Source organism: Halyomorpha halys, unplaced genomic scaffold (assembly GCF_000696795.3).
Source record: "Halyomorpha halys isolate HHAL.00 unplaced genomic scaffold, Hhal_1.1 Scaffold1407.1, whole genome shotgun sequence".
NCBI classification, from domain to species: domain Eukaryota; kingdom Metazoa; phylum Arthropoda; class Insecta; order Hemiptera; family Pentatomidae; genus Halyomorpha; species Halyomorpha halys.
In genome coordinates, this window is record NW_027109187.1 from 113,268 (window position 1) to 136,690 (window position 23,423).

At 32.4% G+C, this 23,423-nt stretch overlaps 2 protein-coding genes across 7 annotated transcripts in view; one reads left to right on the forward strand and one right to left on the reverse strand.

Moving 5' to 3' along the window:
• Positions 1-1,483: 1,483 nt before the first annotated feature.
• LOC106689604 (sn-1-specific diacylglycerol lipase ABHD11) lies at positions 1,484-11,844 on the reverse strand. Its single transcript, XM_014434666.3, has 6 exons — positions 11,686-11,844; positions 10,747-10,897; positions 5,968-6,141; positions 3,456-3,629; positions 2,223-2,407; positions 1,484-1,704 (listed from the first exon to the last, which is right to left on the reverse strand). The coding sequence occupies exons 1-6, from the start codon at positions 11,790-11,792 to the stop codon at positions 1,572-1,574; spliced, it is 924 nt and encodes a 307-aa protein (XP_014290152.1). The 5' UTR covers positions 11,793-11,844; the 3' UTR covers positions 1,484-1,571.
• Positions 11,845-20,828: 8,984 nt separating this feature from the next.
• The window catches only part of Mocs2B (Molybdenum cofactor synthesis 2B), a 17,988-nt gene continuing 15,393 nt past the window's right edge, over positions 20,829-23,423 (forward strand). The window contains exons 1-4 of one of the 6 annotated variants that reach the window (XM_014434669.3): positions 20,904-21,356; positions 21,429-21,648; positions 22,092-22,114; positions 23,035-23,171. In XM_014434669.3, the coding sequence (XP_014290155.1) occupies positions 23,043-23,171 (129 nt within the window). In that variant the 5' untranslated portion in view covers positions 20,904-21,356; positions 21,429-21,648; positions 22,092-22,114; positions 23,035-23,042. Of the gene's footprint in view, positions 21,649-22,091; positions 22,225-23,034; positions 23,172-23,423 lie in introns of those variants that run through there. The other 5 variants (XR_010843420.1, XR_010843421.1, XM_014434668.2 and 2 more) reach the window with 5 other exon arrangements.

Consider the following 23,423-nt stretch of genomic DNA (forward strand, 5'->3'; position numbering starts at 1 on the left):
TTGCGAATATGTTAATGATAAGTTGTGCTTGTCAGTTTTTAAATTGATGGAAGAAGGTTCTAATTGTATACAGAAGCTTTCAGAGATGAGCCTTTTGTCAAAATCGAAGGAATGATTTAAAGAAAGAGATTGTTCCGAAAGTTTTTAGGCATAATGATTATGTGAGGAAACGGAATATTTATGTTGTTTGATACAGTATTTTAAGAGATTTTGGTTTCGCTGATGTAAGCAGAATTACAATTACGGGTGGAGCAAGGGATGCGGTATACAATATGTGATCGGTGTAGAAGAGGAATAGAGTCTTTTAGTTTTGAGTAAATACTAGATAGTGTTTTTTGAGGTCGAAAAGCAATATGAAGGTTAGATATAGCAGAACATAAGAATTTTTGGATGTTGTCGGAAAGAGAGGGGATGTATGGTAGTGACCTGTATAAGGGGATAGAAAGGGGTTGTGAAGCATTAGGTGAAGTGGTGAGACGATTTTTGTAGTTGTATATAAGTTAATGAATGATATGGAGAGGGAATTTATTAGCTAAGAGTATTTGTTTAATGCGGTGTGTTTTTTCATGGAAATGGGAATCAGAAAGGGAAAGACCACGGTGAATAAGGTTTTTGGCTATGTTAATTCTTTGATGTTAAGGATGTTGGGAGTGGAAATTTAGAAGTCTGCCTGAGTAGGTTGGTTTGGTGTACCAGTCAGTGGATATGGTGTTGTCTGGGTTTCTTATGATGAGGAGGTCACTGCCTATGTATACATTTTATTTTCCACTTCTTTCATCACTTTAATTTTATTAATTCCATTCTGTACAATTATTTACTTTATGTCATTCTTTTTTTATTTTATTTTTTATTTTCTGTATTCATTGGTTGTTACCTTGTTCTGTTGTTAGTCCTGATGAAGGCTAGAAATTCTGGCTGAAACATTGGCACGATTAAATAAGTTACTTCAACTTATTTGTGTTATATTTTGACTGCACCCCCCAACCATCTTCTCCCCATATTTAATTATAAAAATGTAACTAGGTACCTACATTCTTATTTTAAATAATGGACTGGTTACCCAGCAATTTTTTTTATTTTTTATTTAATTTAATTTAATTTAACTGACCTGGTTGATAGCTAATTAAATTTCATTTAATTCAAAGAGATTTTTATGTCCAATATTTTTCTGAGCATGTGATTAATAATGTAAAAATAGTAATGATTTAAACATAAGTTGCTGTCAGTAACTCTTATGGTTCAAGTATTCTTTGAGCTCTTAGGTATCATTTCCTGGTCCAGAAGCAATGGTGCAAATTTTGGCACTTTGTTTTATCATTACACAAAAATAATGAAACCGGCATATTTAGCACAAATCTCTGAACTTTAAAGTATTATTATGCTTGTTAGTAACCATAAATGGATATATAATATGCTGATATATACAAGTAAATGTATTTTGAAGATTACTAAAGCAATATTTTAATTGAAGTTTTACTCCAGGTACACTTAAATAATATACTTTATTATTGCTTCCATTATTGAAATTGGTAACTTATTTCTTAAAATTTAAATAAGAGATTTTAAAATTCCTATTCTTTTAAAAAGGAAGCAACCATTTGTAGGAATTCTTTAGGTTTTTCTGCATGAACCCAATGACCTGCATCAAGGTACTCGAATCGGGCTTTGGGAAAAAGTTGAAGAATATCTCCATGATCTTCTTTTCTGTAACATAAAAGCTCAGTTCATTCAATAAATAGTTCACCAGCAACATTGATTGAAAGTTTTACACCATAATAATTATTATTATTATTTTTTAATACTTTAATAAAACATCTTCAGCTTTCAATGACTTGGAATTTTAAAAAATGTAAAAAAATATTAGAGCTTACTTCACTTATGAAGTTTTTAACTATCAACTCTTGAGTGGTTAAATGTAGTACCAAAAAGTAGACAGGATTGATATGTAAAAGATAATAAATTAGTTTTAGTAATACATCTTTCTAATACTACTAATAATTCTAATACTATTATTAAAGAACCAATTAATTGTTCAAGCATATAAAATAGATAGATTTATCTTAACCACAAAAAAAATAAAATAATAATTATATAGTTGATCAGGGGTCACTAAACTTGCTCTTACTTAACATGAAAATTCAAACCCTATTCAATAGTTATGCACTGTATGTTAATGTAATGAAAAAATAAAAAGAACAAGAGAAATATTTAAAAATCATTACTTAAGAAAATCAGATCTAGAACCTCCGATGAAAAGCACAGACTTCTCAAACCTATTAGGAATAATAGGGAAATCCATGATCTTCTCATGAAATGCTTTTTCTAACACATCCAGGTTTACTCTCCATTGATATCCTTCTTTATGTTGAACTAAATTAGTGAGCAAAAATTGTCTCACTTCTACTTCCTAAAATCAAACATCATGAACTGTAACTTTTTGGTCAGAATTAAAATATAAGCCACAAATTATTAATTTGTAAAATGTTTATCTAAAACTTATTTAAATCTTTAATACTGAATTCGATAGAGTCTTTGCCATATTTTATTATTTTTTGAAGGAGCTAAGCTATGTATCATCAGAAAATCTAATATTCAAGGAAGTATTTTGAATACTTGATGATATAAATTAACAGCAAAGCAGAATTGAAAATGACCTTCATAGGGTCTTACAAATAGAATTAAACATCTTATAACTAGAATACGAAAAAAAAAAAAATATTCCATAAAGTAAACTAACTGAAAAATGCTTAGTTAAATAATTTAAAAACTTGAGTAAATTTACAAATATTCACAATATAATTTATTACATTTTGCAAATTAAAAACATCAGGCATCATTTAGCATTTACAAGTGTACAATGCTCAAGATTAACCACCCCATAACATTTTAAAGTGGTATCACTAAGATTTTTTAAGCCTGTTACTTTTCTTTTAATGTTCCTTTACAAATTAATAGAACAATGTGAAAAAGAAAATTGTCACCACTTCCTCTAATATATTATAAAATATTGCTGAACAAACTTTTTATATTGGTTACCCTTTTATAGAATCTTTAGGGTTTTAAAAATTTAAAGTGAAAATCAAGAAAGTGTTTTCAAAATTTTATTTCTATCATTTATTCAAAGGTTGTAATGATGTATTAATCTTACTATTTCAATGAAAATTTTAACTCTTTATGTTATAATTAAATATTTCAAATATACTGTACCCTGTTCAAAAATCATTTAAATAAATATCAATGAATGAATATGAAACATTATTTCCATCCAATATTTCTCAATGTGATATCATTTTATGTTTTCTAAAGGACTCTAGTTTTGTTAAAATAGTTTTAAAAACACTTATTAGATTATTCAAATGAAAAGTTAAACCCCTCAAACTTTTTTAAAACTTCATTATAGTGAATGTTTCAAGTATTTTATGTAATGTATTTACAGATATATTAGTCATACTTACTGGCACCCATACACTTAGTTGTTCATTAGCTTTTTTTCTTGCTTCAGACAATGTTTTAACACCTTCTAAATTAACAGACCTCATAGCTTTAAAATATTGGACCATACCTTGCATCTTAGAACTATGTGAGATAGGTGATATATCAACTATTATAAGTTTTTCTAGATAATCAGGCTAAAAAAAAAAAAAAAAAACTTACAGAACTAATAAAATTGAATCAAGTCAAAAGAACAAAGAATAATTGAAAAACAATTTTTAAAGAGTGATAATAAGTTATAACACTACAGTAAAATTTTATTTTAAAATAGAACATTCAATATTCCAGATAGTGAAAATAATCCAATAAATTTAACAGTTTTAGGAGCCATATAATAATTATCAACTAAATGATACTAACTGCATCACAATAACTCCTTTGCATCTTGTGATGATAATTAGACCCATGAATTGTGTGTAATTGTATTTATTTATTTTTTCACTAGCTTGAAATGAGTAAGGAATAATTTATTTTTATAAATTAAAGCATCTTGATTGATATATGTAAATTTTATTTGGCATGGTTTTTAACACCTTCATTTAAATTGCACTTTTTATGTTGTTACTCCACAAAATAACATACTTTTCCATAATTAAAAAAATATATTTATGTCAGTATAGAAAAGTAAACATCAAAACAAAATTATGAAGAATTGGTTCACAAAGTAATACATGGTTCTTTAAGAACACAAAATAATGTCTAATTTTCTGGAAAATTCTCTAAGCGTTTTCAAGTTTATTTTTTGGTCTCTATAACCATTAATCAGGCACAACTAATATATCAGATGAAGTATATAGTTTTTTGTTTGTCCTGAAAAGGGCTAGAAGCTATAGTAGCTTCTTAATTTCCCACCCCTCTCTCAATGAGTAAAAATTTTCTCAGTGCACTATAGATATTAGATGGTGACATTTTAATCTACCGAATGAGCTTCACTTGATAATAAAAGAGTTTTGAATTAACTGAATTAATTATTTTGTATAATTCTTTTTATTCACCAACATTAGTCGTGTCTTATATTTCTGCCCCTAACTCAATGATACTATTATTTCCAAAATAATATGGTGGAATAAATTGTGGCCGATTATGTCCTCTAAATGTTTGTAAATTGAATATTTATATGGTGTGGCCACCGTACGTAAGATTTTTGTTAATTTGTTATCATTGTAAACAGTACGATAATTAAGTTTGTATACAATATGTGTATTATGACTTAACACTAGAAACTTGTACTAAATCCCCTCAATCAGTCCTCACTTGTAGCAATGCACAAAGAGTTGACGTGAGCTCGATTGATTACTTATGGTTGTTTGTTAGAAATTAGAGCCCAGTGATCACATTTACACTTGTTATTATTTAACAGATTTTAGATAGTGCCCACTAGCTTTTTTTCCTACCTTGTTTCATAATTATGATAGCACTATCAAATTCCTCTTGTCTTGCTAAAAAGCAGTATATTTAATCAATGTAGGAAAAATTAACATTTTGGCAAAATCAATAGTTCTAAACCTGCTTAAGATACTTTGATATTGTCAGCATCCCTTTAAGCTAACATAAGAGTACCTTCATAAAGCAATTCTACTTGCCAGGAACTTGCAATAGAAATGATTCCTGCATGGAAACAGTAATTTTGTCATCCTGAAATGCAAGGGGGGATGATTACTCAATAACCCGTCAAAACATATCTAATCATAAAACTTAAAATGAGCCTCAGAAACTCTGACTGTCTTAAGAGACTCCATATTGGAGCATAAATATTGGTACATCATATAGACCAAATGGTAGCAAATGAAGTAACACATTGCAACATAGCAGCAATGAAAGGTAAGATGGCCCGAGTAATATTATTGGTCATTGAACAGCTATTGGTCGCTATCTAATATCTGTCAAATAATAACAAGGTTAAGTGCGATCACTGGCTGTAAATTTTAACAAATATTTGATAAACAATCAGAAGGTGTAAGAGCCATGTAGAGCAATCATCATAAGACACAGAAACACCCAAGATTAATGATATGACAAAAATAGCTGGTTAAGTAATTGTAGAGCTCTCAACAACCGGTAAGATCGGAAACGATAAACCTCAAACCATCATATACTGCAACAGGTGACTGATTACTAACAATAAGCGATGTTTAGTACAAGGATCACCTTATATTTTCAGTTAAAAGAATGGTAACTCACTTATAGACAGTTGCTAATTTCTCACACTATAGAAAACTAAACTATAAATTTACATTTTTATATTGATTATATATTTTATTTGTACAAATCAATCTTTTTTTATTTATTATTTTACAAGATTAAAATTATATTTTGAACAGTGAATAATAAAATGTTTTTTTACAAGGCTATTTGTTCTTCAGAGTTGGAGTTTGTATGAATAATAACAAAAAAAAAACCACTCTTTCACAGAGATACTCTACATAAAAAGAATATTTTTTATAAATTAAAAAAAATCATATTGTTATTGCTTACGTATAGCAGTGAGAACAACATTGAAGCTCTTCCACCCATACTATGCCCCATTAAATGTACTTTTGGTAAGCTTAATGAGCTTATCAGATGTTGAATGTCTTTAGCCAAGTGAAAGTAAGAAAATTCATCAGTGTGTGGGCTTTCACCATGATTCCTAGCGTCTACGGTAATTATCTAAAAATAAACAAAACAAAAACGCTGTCTGAAATACATTATTTATAGCCAGGAAATCTTCACATTATTACATAAATACTTATACCAATTGTGTTTTTACATATATAGAAACATAACACCTCCAACTCTCTCACTATGGCTCTGCAGGGTTTTGAGGAGGATAAACTAAAGTTATAGGATAGTTTTCCCAAAGCAATTTTACACCCTCAATTTTCTTTTTTTGTAGGTCTTTCAAAGTGACACTATAGGTAGACATTGTTGAAAGAAATTGTTTGGTATTTTTAAGTTCATGATTATTCTGCCACTATGGTCCTACAAGAACCCGGACCTCCTCCACCACAGCCAACCAATCTCTACAATCTCTTGCTCTCTCCAGCCATCTGATCCAGGGATGTCCTATTTTTGTTTTTTTTCATCTGGGTTTCCAATAGATAATCTTCTTGGGTATCCTTTGATCGGGCGTCCTCTCTACATGTCCCAACCATCTTATTCAAACTCATTTCACTAATGACATAATGTTGGGTTCCCCAAACAGTTACATCAGCTCCTCATTCCTTCTTCTTCTTCAAATCCTACTCTCCGAGACTCCTCCCCATATCATTCTCAATACTTGTCTCTCCCAGAAGTTAAGCATCTGTTCTGCTTTTCTTGTCAAGGGACATGTTTCAGACCCATACATAACCACTGGCCTTACAATGGTTTTGTAGATCACCACTTTCATTATTTTAGAGAGAGCTCTAAACTTTAATACTCTTTGGAGTGAGAAATAACATCTATTTCCACATGCTATCCTGGCTTCTACTCCCCTCTCTAACGTAAGAACTAAGTGAAGTCCAACACTTGCTGCTTTTTTACAAAGGATATTGGGTCAATGTTACATATTTTTTACAAAATTACTTTGGAAAACATGCATGTTCAGATGTGCAAGACATGCTAACCATCAGCAACTGTATGTTTTGCCTACTTCCTAGCACAAAGGGCTATGCAATGCATTAGTGAGAAATGTGCAAGAAAATTTTAGAATTCTAATAAAGTATTGGAGATATATCTTATGGCTGCACTTAACATTTAACCACAATAGACTTTAGTAGCAGGAACTACAACTAACTATTACCCTCTTAGAATTTATTATCATTAAAATAATTAATAAAAGTGCGGTCATTGGACCCTTCAGTTAATGCACACTTTAACTCAGCTGCTTTATGAATATAATACTGAAGCTCCTTGTGTCTGAATATGGTAGATAAACAATAGAAAATTAAATCAGGTGATATTTTCTTCCTTTTCATTAGCCACCTTGAAGTAATCAGATTATAAATAAGAAAGCAGTAGTAATAATATCTATTAGATGAATGGAATATGGTCCGGGTGCGGTAAAAAAAAACTCAAATAGTATAATTCTACTATTTGAGTTTTTTTTTACCGCACCCGGACCATATTCCATTCATCTATACACACGGTCAATCAATAATCTTCCAGTAATAATATCTATTATTTCTTTAAGTCGAAGTATTATGAATAATAAAAGTTAATTTCTACCTAGGCCTAGCAGCCACTTGGAAGTAGAAGTAGAGGGGTTATTAATTAATAGCTTGGCTATTTTTAGTTCCAAACATTTCCTCTACTCCCTGCCTGCTTTTTTAGGGTCAAGAGCAGTCAACTTTAGTCCCCAGAGCAAGTGTTCTGTTCAACAGTGGTGAGCAGTACGATAGTATCATATTATAAATTAAGAAGATTAAAAATGTTGGAAAATAAAATAATTAATAGTAAATTGTTTGAAAAAAAATTCTTGGAATATAATTAGACTAGAACAAATTACCACAGTTTGTTTGTTTAGTCAATGACAAGTATTTTGCTATTCTTAATCTATTTTTTTTTCGTTTAGTTTGTTTTTCAAAATATGAATTGTGGTAAAAGATTATGCCAATCAATTTCTGAGTTCCCAAAACACTTAATTGGTGATAATTTGTAGTAGTAATAGCCCATTGATCATTATAGCCAAATAAAAAACTGTTCTGCAAGATTCCAAGATTCATTTTTCAGAGAAAAAGAGAGAAATTGGTCATATTTGAGTATAGGATACATCATGGCTCTTAGAGCACCACAAATTATCAGAACCATCTGGAAAATAATCCTGGATTGTATTAGACAGAAAGAAGTCTAAAATTTTTCCTGATTACCTTTTAACCATAGCATGATGTTGAATTCAAATTCAGCTCACATATTCAACATCGCCTCCCTCTAATCATTTACTCCTTCTGATGTATCATCGATACAACCCTAAAAGCCCACGGTTATGATGTCGATAGTGCTGATGCACTTCAAAAGATTACTGGAATCATTTCACACCCATAAATGATGCAATATTCATGATAACCAAATGTTCCATTCAATATTTAAGTATTTCTAGACACCAAAACTATATAAAGATAAATTTAAAACCACCACATATCACTGCAGCTTTCTTTCACTCAACTCATTTCATAAAATAACAAGAAAGAGTGACTGACAATACATTGATCCATAACACAAGAACAGAAATAGTACAAAGCTAGAATTCTTTGGGATATCACTCATACATTACATTGCATCTTCTTTTTAACCTGAAATCACTACTCTTTCACATACAATACCCTACCTAATCACTCAATTCCTATCTCTAATTATGATCTACTAAAACCCATAAATATGTAGTTACCTAAAAAACCAACAAAAGTGTTTAATTATGTACTAAAAAACATATAAATTTTTACACAAAATTTACAGACCCACCAAAGACTCATATTAAGAAAATAAAAAATTTTCAATCAATAATAGTTTCCTTATGAAATCTCCACCAAATGTAAGTAAAAATGGCTTAGATATATACTAACTTACATGTCCCAACTTATTCCATTCAAATTCGAACATATTATGAACATAAGTCATAAAAAAAACATAAGTCAGTAAGTAATGATATCTTACTGACTTCGGTGTACCAACTTATTCAATTCAAGTTCACATAAAGTACTAATGTTAAAACAACTACATGAATGTTTCATGAAACTCAAACATAAATAAGCTACCAATAAAAACATAGACAATACTCACCAAAGGCTGATAAGGATTTAGAGGAGGGACTTACTGTCACATGCATGATTGAGTAAAAGACATGACTTTGCACTTATATCTGCAATTAGGAGAGTGATTCACATTTTTTCCTGATGATGGATCTCGATCCACCAACCAAGATTCCCTACTTCATAGTCAAGCTGGGAAAATATTCCCTACTTCAATGTAAATTAACAGGTTTTCTATATTTTTACCAAGATTCTATAAAATGTCCACCCTACGTGAATTTTTAAAGAAATATTTAAACCATAATTTTTATATCTTCTTATTATTATTTTTTTCCTACATTTTTTTAAATATTACATTATAAATTTAATATAATTTAAAAAAACATTACTTAATGTAAGACTTTTTGTTTTTAAGATTGTTAAAAAGTACACACAGACACAGGTAAGCAAAACAACACCATAAAATGAATGAAGAATTGAATAAAAGAAACATTTTTTGCCTTATGTTTAAAAGAAATATATCTGTATTATGTTCTGATGAAACTAATAAAATATTTTGTTTTGAATTTATATAAATTGTTTTAGTCTTTTAACTAAAAAGATCTATCTCATTAATGTAATTAATAATTATACTTGTTTAACATGTAAAACAAAAAAAAGTTGCTTAACCCATTATTCTTCTTTCTTACCTCAATAACTCATTGTTAATTATATAATGATATTTAAAGAGCATCATTTTTTATTTAATTGATTTGAAATGCACAGATATTTTAGCAAACATTGACATTACACAGATATTTAAGCAACATTTTTTTATTTATTACTTTATCATCAATCAATGATTACATAAATCTCTAAAGTTGGTTAGGATACAAAATTTGCTCTTGGGGTTTTAATAGCAATGTTAGAAGAGAGTAAAACAATAGCCTATATTTTCATCAATTTTTATTATTTATTTTATAACAGTTTAAAAACTATATTTTTAATTATTAGGTTAATTATATATATATATAACTTGGTCTTTACTTAATTACTTTAATTAATATTTCAGACATCTGAGTAAAAACTTATGGAATTTGTATCTTGATAATTTTATTTATTAATTCATAATTACATCATTTTGGTAATTTTATTTGTTGACATCTCAATCTAACCAGGATTATTTTAAATAAACTCCTTAGTTTTTTTTATTGTGGTTAATAATTCTAAAAAAGTATAGATAATCTTGGTAAAAAAAATTAGGTAGTTACTCATAAAAAAAAAAATAATTAGCTCAGAAATCTTGTCATAATATATAGTCATGATTTTCCATCATAGTAATTGCTCCATTATGTTATGAGTTCCCATGACAGGGAATTAAGGGTGGCAGAATACTTTAGAATGAATTGAGTAAATCAGCCAACAGCAATATGATTTCATTAACATGATTAACTAAACCATTAATGATAAAATATTTATTTTAACAATAATTTCTTGAAACTGAAAATAACTCTCCAATGTGATAAGTGGTACATATAGCTTAGGCAAAAGAACAAAATCTACGCACCTTTCTGTACAAAAGCTCGTTTAAAGCTTTAGAAAGTGAATTCCAATTGCTTTTAGAACCAAATAATCCGTGCATAATAATAAGAGGTATATAATTTTCCTCCTTTCTTCTTTTATCATAAATATTAAATGACATTGAAACAGGTTCAATCCTAAAGTAACCAAACATAAAAATGACTAAGTTATGTGTGAAAAAAGAAGTTTTAAGGGAATGATTCCTGAGTTAAAATGTATGGTAAATAAGCTTAGGATCTTTTATGATTTTCAATTAAAATGAAAATTTTGAACTTGAAAACTTTCCAAAACATTTGTCTAAAGTATCGATTGATAACAACTTACTAATATGAATATGAGGGAGAGGGAATAGTAATTAATCGTGGAAGATCCTAAAGAATAAAAATATAGGAGGGATAAAAACAGATGTTTACTGAATGAATATAAAAGTTTAAAATGTTAGGCAGTTTATATTAGTAAAAATATCTTTATTATTCTTAAAAAATTAATAAAATAAAAAATAGTACAACCCATACACTCCAAAAATATAAATGGTAATTGATTTGAACATAGTTGAAGTAATGGCTAGTTAAAAGTTAAAATGTATAATACTTAAAAAATTCTGACAAAAAGCAGTATGTAGATGTTTACAGGCATTGGACAAGGATGACTTCTTTAACTAACAATGGAGTAGGTCGAATTCAAACTAGTATCTTACATTACAACTCTGGGACATTTATCATAATTAATTATAATCCACAATCCATTAAGTGTTGTGACAATATCCCCATATGTAACAGTGGACTATTAAAAATTCCAAGTAATATTTCATCAATTTCATAAGTGGAAACCACTAAATTTTAATTTAATATTGTTCCAAAACTGATCGTATCATAATTTTATCAACATTTTAGGAAGAAATAAATGTAAATTAATTAAAACTAACCCTTTAAGTTCTTTAATTGTCGATAACGCTTTCATATCCCTAAAACAATGAGTAGCTCCCTTCAAAATATGGGTAAATGTTCTAGAAAAAAATCTTTCAAACGTCATTTTGAAAGGTCTTTCGGCTTTGCAAGCCTTTAGTTGTACTAGTTACAATACAACGCGTTCAAGGAACGTTGCATTGAATGCAGTTGAGGTATTCGTAAAGTAAGATTTTAAACATATCGCTACTTTGCTTGAATAGTGATGACACATCCTCCAGTATTGCTGAAGCATCATATGGTTGTCCTATCCGTCTACCAGGCGAATTTGTAGAAAAAAAAGAAAGGAACACATACACTGGATGAATTAAAAAACAATTTGTCCAAACTGGGACCTGCTCAAGAACGTAAATTACCTAGGAAAACTTTCATTCTTAATGAACTTCAAACGTGCACCAACGCCTTTGTACAGAGGATTGCCTCAAGCGATCCCCTAGTGCCACCATATTACGGAGCCCATAAAGCTCTCAAACGCCACGAAAAATACTTCCTTGTGAAACTACTAGACAGGACATCCAACATAGATCGTCTGAAGCCAGCATTTTTATTTAACGAAAAATTCACTGAAATAGGACCGCATTCAATCATAAAGAAACTGGTACTATCAAGTGAAAACCATGGCGAATCAACCTCCCAAAAAGAAGCATACAGAACTCGTTCTGGATGAGAAAGTGAACATAAAGTTTGATTTTCACCATAACCACCGAACCTGGACATCAATCCTAGACTCCGTCTTCTAGGAACAGAGTACTGTAGCGACGCTACCTATGAGCAGCCGGTAGAACTAATATTTTCATTGCTTCCTGCCAGAGAACACCGCCCATGCTCGTTCAAATACTGTATAATATTTATTTATTGATTGTATTCTAAGAAATTTAATAGTTTTATGTATGTAATCGTAAATATATTATTTTAATAAATAAACGTAAACAAAAGATTAAGTATATTTTTCCAACCTTTTTTTTTTACGATTTGATGAGGTCTTATTTCACGCTGGTTCCTGACAGCCACCCCTCTTTCCTACTTCTTAATCCTATCGTAAGGACCTGTGGCTCGTACCCAGTCAGGACTTACATTTCGTAACATAAGCACGCAGAGGCTAAGTGATCAGGTTAGAGTGATTTTATCAAGAAAGTTTCTAACTTCCTTAGACCTCTAACAACTAAAGAGGAAGCTCCTAGATTAATGGCCACTGAAAATGATGCCGAGGTTTCAGATAGAACGCTGAATATAAGAATGGATCCAGAGTCCAGATGTTTACAAGGATTGGACAAAGATGACTTCTATAACTAACAATCGAGTAGGTCAAATTCAAACTAGTATCAGAAGGTTTCTCAGACGGTATAACTTATTTGCTCCCAAAGAAGGATGGGCCGAATTTAAGTCTCGATTATATGCTCGGTAGCGCTATAATAAATCCGGATGTGGAGTGTTAGATGGTACTGAATATTTACAGAGGCACAACAATGTGGTTAAAATTTTGAATCAGGCACTAGTGATAAAGTACAACTTAATTGAAGATAAGAGGCCATACTACAAGTGCCATCCAAATAAACTCCTCCAAAAAGGTCCTCTCAAACTCTATTGGGATGAATCAATAATTACGGACTATACAGTACGCCATAATAAACCAGATATTCTCCTTATTGATCTAAGAAAAAAGAAAGCGGAACTTATTGATGTCGGAATCCCAAATGATAATAATAGGGGTATTCATGATGTTGTGTTAAATGTTAAATGTTTTACCGTGTTAAATGTTAAATGTTTTACCATGTTAAATGTTATGACTATAAGATTGTGAGCAGCCCTATTTGAAGTCATGTTAAACGTTAAATGCATAAGAGCCCCTAGCGGATTTTCTCAGCAACTTGTTTTATAAGCCTTTATATTTATAACCTTCCTTCCAGACCCTCATGTTATTGTTTACTTCAGTTTTGATTTAAGTAATTAATTACAACATGCCTAGAGTGAGTGAAAAGTGGAATTTGTGTGAAAGTTTAGCTTATGAAATGAAATGAAAACATAACTTTATTCTGGGACATATGTCCTCTAAGAATAATTACATGGTTCATATAGTGAGATTTTTATCTGGCGAGCGTTTACAAATTTTCAGATAGTAGAATGAAATTACATTGTTTTTTTTCCTCAAATTTATCATTAAAATTATCCATTCTGGTTTAATAACAGGGATATGAATACCACAAACACACGAAAGAACTGAGCTGTCACAACTAAAATGGTGGCGATCTCAACTGGTCTATTGTGTGACGTCATTCTCCATTTAACAGACCAAGTAACAGACTCTCAGCCATGTTAAATGTTATTTCGTTTTACCACGGCAAAAGAAGGCAATTTTTTTCGATTTAACATGAGTTTTTCCATTTAACACGCTTTAACATGTTAAACCAAAGATCATGAATACCCCTAATATAAGCTCTACTGTAGGAGAAAAACTAAGGAAATATCAGGAATTTGTTGACTGAATTGAAGGAACTGTATCACTTGGAGGGAGTAACCACAACTCCAATCATAATATCCACCAATGGCCTCGTACCAAAATCGACAGTGGCAGGCGTGAATGGTTTGGGAGAACAGTCACATTATATAGGGCGAAAGATTTTAAATATTTGAAAAGAGAAAATAAATAAATAAACAAAATATGAAGGTGGTCGGACTTCTAGATCTCCCACCTCAGATATTCAACCCGCAATAGCGAGAAAAACCAGATAATCATAATACTTAGAATATTTATTCTGGGATGATTCCCTATAGAATAATACAGAGAAATCAACAGATGAGGGCTGAGGAGCCTCAGAGATACTTAAACAAAAATATAAATAAATATAAACAGACATTATAAAAAATAATTATAACTTACTGTCTCCCTTTTATCAGTTGAACAATAAAAAAAATTAATAAATAAAAAAGAGAAAAGAAAACAATGTAAAAATAATTAAGAATGATATAATAGTTTACATACATATTTACAATTATATTAATTTACAATTTTATGGGGTCTGAATTGATAAGAAATTATTGAAATGGCGGGACTTAAAGTTAGGGAGGGCATTGGAACGACGGATGTTGGAAGGGATTGAGTTCCATAAGGATGAGGCTCGGATAATGAATGATCTATCGAAAGCAGCGGTTCGGTGGGCCCTTGTGTATAAATCTGAAGACCGGGAACAGGTATTGTGGGAACGAATAGAGGATTTAAATTGAAGGAGCTCGGAGAAGTATGAAGGACGGCGGAATTGGATGACTTGGAAGATGAAGGATGCCAGGAAATACGACGGTAGAAAGGATAAAGCCTCTTCAAATTTGCATAAAAACCGAAAACAGAGGCGTCCCTTGGAATCCCGAAGATGAATCGTACACAGAAATTTATCAAACGTTTTAATTTCGCCTCGAGATCCCCAGATACGCCCCCATATACCGTACAGCAATAATCAAAGTGGGGAAATATTAGAGAAGTGACTAGGAGCCTACGAGTTTCAAATGGAAACAGGTGGCGGAGGTAATTTAAACGTTTTAAAGTTGAAAAGGTACGGCGGGAGATATTGGATATTTGAGTTTTCCAGGAAAGTGTTTGATCAAAGGTTATTCCCAGTTTTTGATGGTGGTGTAAAATTTTATGGGACAGAGGAACTGAGTTGAAATAATAAGAACAGTTTTAAGGAGATGATTGGAGCCTATTAAGATTGCTTTCGTCTTCTCCGCATTTAGCTTCAACATGTTAGTTCTTTCCCATTCGCAAATCCCATCCAAATCTTCTTGAAGTTTCTCTGTGGCTGGTAATAGGTCAGAAGGCGGGAAGGACAGGTATATTTGGAAATCGTCTGCATAGATGTGGTATTACGAGTGATGGATCTGGAGGGGAAGGTCATTAATGTAAATAGCAAACATAGTAGGAGATAGAGAAGAGCCTTGAGAAACACCACAGGAAAGGGGGAGGGTTTTAGATGGAGTTTCATCTGGGACGACTACATACTGCGACCGATTTGAGAGAAAAGATTTGAACCAGCACAGGGCACTGTTGGATAGAGGAAGATTACGCAATTTAGTAAAGATGATGTTATGGTCAACAGTGTCAAACGCTTTGGAAAAATCTAGGATGAGGATAGTGAGGTTTTGGTGTTCAATGAAGTTTTGGAGGTCATGGGTTATTTTAAGGAGAGCGGATTGCGTCGAGTAGCCAGATCGAAAGCCAGATTGGAAAGGATTGATAAGAGAATGTTCATCTAGGAAGTTGGAGAGTTGATTTCGGACAAGGCGTTCTAACGGTTTGGAAAGGTTAGAAGAAGAGATATAGGACGGAAGTCGTGCAGCTAGGGTTGGAAATTTTCTTCAACGGTCGGACAAGGGCAGTTTACCAGGAAGATGGGATAATGGAGTTTTGCGATGAAAAGTTGTAGATGTGGTAAAGAACGGGAATAACGACAGGGAGGCTGGATTATATTAGTTTTACTGGAATATTATCAGGGCCATAATAATTAGTGTGGGAATTTAGGACAGATGTGAGAAAAAGAATTCTTCAGGATTGAAATTATGATGTTGGATAACGGAAATAGAAGAATTATGAGCATAGGATAAGAAATGGTCATTGAGGTCATCTGGAGTCACATGGAGTGAACTGAGATTATTGGATTCTGGTTACGAAGTATTTTCCATTTGGATTTGGAATCAGGAGCATTGGAAAGGGTATTATGAAAGTATGTGGCTTTAGCAAGATTGCGGGGTTTCATTCTGGAGGATCTTGAAAGACGTGTAATCGACAGGTAAACGTGTTCGACGGTATTTGCTCCTCGCTACATCTCTTCTTTTCATCATTTCCTTTATTTCAGAGGTCAGCCAAGGTGCAGTGGGACGACGTATGGTTCTGGTTTTTAAAGGATATCTAATGTGGATTGTAGGTTTGAGGTCAGGGTGGTTACTATAGGGTCAATGGAGTTATAGGAATATATGATGTCCCATTGGATATGTCGGGGTTGTCTGGTCTTAGGCGGTTTCTCCAGCCTGATATCTCTATACAGCAGGCCCACGACAAGGCGTATTCATAATAAGTTAGGAACGGCCGTGCCAGAGGATGAGCCCTGGACACTGACGCAGGTAGAGGAGGTCTAGGTGAGAGAGTCTGAGGTAGAGTAACAGTTCTAGTTGCCGAGATGAAGCGGACGGACTAGAACTGCCGAGATGAAGCGGACGGACCAGTAACCTGATAAGGCTAGGTACAGCTCTAGTTGCCGAGATGAAGCGGACGGACCAGTGTGACCGTTAAGGATTAGGTTACAATCTTAGTTGCCGAGATGAAGTGGACGGACTAAGAATGCTGGAGAGAAGGAAAGGAGATTGGCCATCGTCTTAGGTGTGCGTACAGAAATAACAACTTTTGCGAGCATAGATTGGCAATGAACTTCTCTATCTCAAGCAGTGTATACGCCACCTGTGCCATGACTAGACCCAGGAAAGGATGTGGATCTAAGATCAAATTGGGGGATTTAGAGTCCCTTATTTATAGGCCTAGTCCATGGGGCTGTGACCGAGAAGCGGTCGGTACATGTCTGCTTGAGATAGGTTCGTGCATTGTTTTGGTTTCGTTTATTAATCATTCTATTGACATGTTAAGTGTTATGCACAGAGATTATTAATATATAAAACTAACAACGTGTTTTTACAAAATTAAGTAATATGTAAATTTGAGAGCTTCGGTGAGGCTCGAGGTGCAGCGCTCTGGTGAGTAGTGATCGAAACGCTTGCTCCCTCTCGCTACAGATAGAATTAAGGTCAGGCTGAAGGGATTTATTAGTGATAAGGTCTAAATTGCGGTATGATACTATTTTGGGGGTGAAAGATTTCACGGGTAGGTCGTATGTAATTTGGATCAGATCATCTAATGAGAGAAATGGAACGGGATGTTGAGAAGAAAACAGGATTTTGAAGGGGGAGTCACAGATGTAAAGGTCTAATCAGGTGTCGGAAAATTGGGTGTGATGGGTAGGAGAATAAGGAACAAGATGAAGATTGAGGGAAAACAGCAGGTCAGTTATGGAGTGGTTTTCAGGAGATTATGAGATCATATTCACGTTAAAATCTCCGGCGACAATAATATTGGTGTATTATGCAATTTAATATTAAGTTTATATATAGCAAACAAACAAACAAAATAAAAGCAAACATAAAATAAACTTTAAAATAAAAAAATAAATTTCTAGTGTTTCGAAAAGAATATTTAATTCAGATTAATTCATAGCTTAAAAAAACATAAATATCTCTCTGTTTTAGATAAATTAATAGAGATTGGCCAATTATCAAATAAAATTCTATGTCATTTATGAAAAAATAAAAACCATTGAAAATGAAATAAAATATTTCTTGCGAGAATACAACAATAAAGAAATAGAAACAGCTACATTTAAACAAAACAAAAACAGGAAAGGTAGAAAATTATAATAAAACATTTCTGGCGAGAAAGCATAAATTAACTGTACACGCAGGGTAACTTTTATACAATGTTCAGATGAAGACGTTCAGGTCACTTGATTTTCCTATAGTTACTGATGGGTATCCATCCGACTGACTGCAACGAATTTTAACCCCACTAAACCAGACATATTTTATTTTTGCAGTCATTTTCTTCTACCTGGCTAACCAATGTGAGTCGTTCTCTTTCCAGCCTAGATGGCGTGTAGAGAAATCTGTGTTTATTCTTCGTTTCCACACTAGCTCATCTTTCACCGTTTGACGGACGAATCTTGCAATAATCGGACCTGGGGTCCCTTCCTGTTAGGGCTTGAGTCTCACGGCGTGATCAAGATCTTCTGGACTCAACTTGACGCTCAGACCCGCTCCAACGCTAAGTATTGTACTTGTCACGGTTTCACCTGGCTTCTCCGGGATTCCCCTCATTTCTATCGTATTTTTAAGTTAAACCTGCTCTGTATGGTTTAGTCGACTTTCGAGCTCTGATATATTTGCTTTTAGCATATTGTTTTCGGTAGCTAACTTTTCAACGTATGTTTTCTGTTCTGCTAGTGTCTTGATTTTTAGTAGTGTGTCCATCTTTTCGAATGATAGTTCCGATTGATTCTGCAGATTTTCTTTTATCTCCTTCAGTTCATCTATACCCTGAAGTTCATCTATACACTTCATTTCTTTAACTTCATCGGTCAGCGCCCTCAGTAGGTCCAACATAGTACTAGACTCAGGGGCTGGCAATGCACGCGATGCTGATTCGCAATCGGCACACTTTCATTTTTACTGCTCTCTTTTATGCCTTCTGAGTCTGTAAAATCTATTTTCATGCATTTAGCATGGAATATGTGTTGGCACGTGACATAAGCTAATTTAGTTTTGTCTTCACGACTTACCGTTTTTCCGCATAATTTGCAACTGACCATATTGAGAAAAATGTGAACAATAATAACAATAAGAAAGCCACACCTGTTTGTTTGGGTGGAGACTGATAGGATTAGGCTGCTATCTCCACTACTCCTACTCAGCTGTCTCAATCACCTACACCGCTTTTCTCTTCTCCTTGTGTTTCCCTTCACTAAACAACTACTGCTACAACAAATAATTGTACTGAAGCTGTAATTTTACAAAATAAAGTGTCGGTTAAAATAAAATTAGCAGAAAAGTCTTCAGGTGACTGTTTAAATAATATGTAAAGTGAGAAGCACTCAGTTAAGCTCTTGACTGATCGAGAGATACTCTAAGACAGAGTGTCTTAGAATATCTCTGTAATAGAATCTTCCGATCCACTGAAAGCTAACTTCTTACACCTAATACCTCTCGATGGTGTTCAATAGCCCAGAGACAAGAGTAGGTTAAAATTAAAAGTTCTCAGTGTGAAATCTCGCTTCCGCCTTAGAAGGCAGAGGATAACAATGTACATGCTGGATCATTACATTCTAGTACTAAATTTTTGGAAATGTATGTTGTGTTTTATTTATCTGGCTTCTAGCTACTCGCCGGACTTACATACCGCTTAATGTCTACAGGAATAGTACCCGGTGGTTACTACCTGTGTACCCCAAATAACATTGTGCGGCTTGGCAGTATTTTCCTCAACTTCCAATAAATATAAATATACAGTTTTGAAACCCTCCAGAAGAGCTACGTTTTTTTTTCCTTCATACAAATGTCCGTTCTTCATAAATACTCTAGAAGCTGCTGACTTGATACTTTTTCTATTTATTAATGAGGATTTATATTTTTGTTTGCATAACTTCCCAAACAGTTTTAAGGACAGATGGTCCATGCAATACAATTTTTCTGAGGATTTTTCTCATCATTCTGTTTCTGACACTGCTACTGATGATCTCTGAATACTGGACGGCAAGTTGCTCTCACTTTTCTACAAAAAGTCTTTTTATCATTAAAGTTTATAATCTTAAAATGCCCAGTTTAAAGTATTACAGCGTAGGATTTATTTGAATCATGCCGATTTTTTATTTTGAAGACCGAAACGTGACTAAAATTAACAATTTTACTAATTTCACGTAAAGTTTTACACTTATAATGAAGCCTAATTATAATTTTCACTCTTGTGTATTTCGCAAATTGAAAATAAGTAATAATACGGACATGATAAAGTTGGCCTGCATATCAATAACATGATTCCACTGATAATCCCTGTGTTAATCCCATCTAATTCCTGAACATAATAAACAGTAAATATGTGTTCCTATACTTATCGTGTTGGTCTGGAGGATGTTGAGCGAGATGCGGACCAACTAAGAGGACGAATAAAATTGTATTGGGCTGGGAGAGGGAAAATGGCGTAATTTTTTTTTAACCTGTGGCGTAAGAAAAAAAAAAAAAAAACCTTATCGTTTTTCAATTATTCATCATAACTTTTATTATTAAAAACAAAAGTTGTTCAAAACAGGTTTCAAGTTACCAATGTACAATAGGACATTCTATTAGTTGCTGTTAATTCATCCATGACACTTACATAAAAAATATGGTAAATTATTAAATTAAATGGAGCTTTAAGTAAAATATGATGATCTTCCAATACTTTTTACACCAGACGTAGTATTATATCTCAGTTTTTGAAGAAATAAAAAAAATAATCAGCAGTTACAAACCTGCCTTCTACGCCACAACCCCCGATGAAGACCTGAAACTCAGGTCGAAACGTCGGCATAAAATAAATAAATATGGTTTTGTTTATTTATGTTGTTCTTTGCTGACCGCACCCCCCGACAAACTTCTCCAAGAAAAAATAATAATCGTGTTTTGCTTTACAGTTTGGGACCACACTACTTGACCGAATTATTAAGTTATGGTGGTCACTAGATGCAAAATGTTATGCTCTTTAATTTCTTATGTATAACTTTTTCAATAGGAGCACCTTTTAGGAATTATAGATGAAGAACCAAAGCCCTTCTTGAAGGAAGGTTATTGGAGAAGGGAAATAAACTGAAATTATAATGTGAAGTATATATTTAGTTATACTCGTAGTGACAGTGGCGAACCTCGATGTCAAGAATTGATAAAGTAAAGAAACAGATAACACTGAATAAATGGATAATATTTGAAGAACCTTTTTGCAATTTTTAAGTTTATGACAAAATAACCTATTAGGTTATGCAAGCAGGCCTTGGTAGTTCATTGTAGTGATTATGTAATTTCCAACTATTTTTAAAGTTAAGGCTTTATGGAAATTGTTAAAGTTAAAATATTGTTTTTCGCTAAGGCTTCAGAGCTATGTGGAACTAAAGAAACATATTCACTTATTCCATCATCTATTACAACATTGGATCTGACAAACAAAGTAGTTGAAGAATTCGGTCTTCAGTGTATTTCTAACAACATTCTACTCTCTGTTAATCAAGAATATGTTGAGAAAGATGGTGAGAAATTATTGTTTTTGAAGGAAGGAGATGAAATTGCGGTCATACCACCAATTAGTGGAGGTGAGAATATTGGTTTATATTTAATTTAGTATATCTAAGGTAACTTTATGAAATTAACTAAGTCAACATTTCTATTATACTCTCTGGTTGCAGATCCTTAATTAGGATAGTGGTATTTACATACCATTACATCCAAACCAGTTTTTGGTTATAATCTACTCCATTATCATTATTATATTATTACTACATTGACTGGATTTAAGCTATTGATCTGCTTGCTATGATTTTCAGTTCAGGTTGGGAAGTAAATTTTCAAAAATACTAATCAGTTTATGATTTCTGGTTATAACCCACAACTGGTATGGACAGGATTCTACTAAGTAACAATGTTGTCCTAGTAGCAAGATTGTTTCATTAGAGTTGAATTTGAGCCTTAGATGTTTGATTTAGCTAGTTAATAATTAATCTTCATTATGAATAAAGAAACTATTTTTAAATTTCAGAGTTTTCTGATCTAGTGAAACTGGTAAGTGGCTTTAAACGTTAAAAAAGATTTGGTCTCATTAAATTCTGTCTTCACATATCAGATTTAAACCAATAACATTGTTCGATGAATGAAGAACATGTATGATAATGGTATGTCTAGAAAATAAGTAGATAAAAAAGAATAATATAAGAAGAGTATAAATAGTTTGAAAATGTTTATGATAAATCAAACTTGTGTTTGTAAATAATGAGAATAGGCTGGTTATACTTACTGATTTAACCCATTCCTTACTAATGGCAGACATTAATGCCATAATAGTAATGCAGCCTCTGATGAGTGGTGTACATGTTTGCCCGAGAGACTAGACAAGACTTCCAAGATTCAATGAGACATGATGAAGATTCCACCAACCATATAAAAAGGTTTACCAAACTCCCATGAATGGTTAGAAGCACAAATCTAACACCTAAGTCCGTTTCCAATTTGAATCGCTATAGGAACCCTGTCCAAACCATCTTAACTTTCCTAGATCCTTTACAGCCACCCTCCACTATTTTTCTTTATGAATCCAATCCTCAGATCTCCATTTCTGATAATATAAAGAAATCATTACAACCCACTGTTTCCAACTTTATTCTTGTCCTCAGGTCCCATAATGAACTTAGTATTACACCAGTACACTTATTAAAATATCCCATCTAACTTCAACCAGCAATAACTTATAACAAATTTATCATCTCTTCCCAGAACCTTATTGCATCAAATATCTCTGAGCAGATTTACTTATTCCTCTACTTTGATAACACCTCTAATCTAATGGAAAAATGTGATGAATCCATTTCTCCTTTTCCTATCCTTATATATCCTTGATATATAACTAATAATAAAGTATGAAGAGTATCATTCTAAATTGTTCTAATGATTATCTAATTTGATTAACAAATTTTGTATGTTAACAGGTTGAAGTATGAATTTCATAGAACTAGTAAGCTGTAAAATTGATGTAGAAAGTGTTGTGGAATTGGTTAAAACACCAGAATGTGGAGCAGTATCAGTTTTTTTGGGTACAACTAGAAACAATTTCAACGGAAAAGAAGTGAATATTTCTTATATATTTTTAGTTATTAAGTAATATTAAAACTTTTTAAATTCTTACTTAGTCTCATGTGTCATGGCCGCAGGTACAGTTCGATATACACTTCGCTCTGTGTTTGTTACTTTGTTATAGTGGATAAATCTCAAATTCTGCTCTCAAACTTCATGAAACGTGAGTTTGTAAACAACTAAACATTTTTATACTTTCAAATAGTGGAAGTGTAAAACTATTAACTAAAATTAGCCAATTTTA

Coding starts and splice junctions, on each gene's coding strand:
- LOC106689604 (XM_014434666.3), bottom strand. CDS start 11,792: ATGACGTTTGAAAGATTTTTTTCTAGAACATTTACCCATATTTTGAAG. Junction 6,142..10,746: donor ACGAGCTTTTGTACAGAAAG/GTGCGTAGATTT, acceptor GTTTATTTTTAG/ATAATTACCGTAGACGCTAG. Junction 3,630..5,967: donor TGTTGTTCTCACTGCTATAC/GTAAGCAATAAC, acceptor TTTTTTTTTTAG/CCTGATTATCTAGAAAAACT.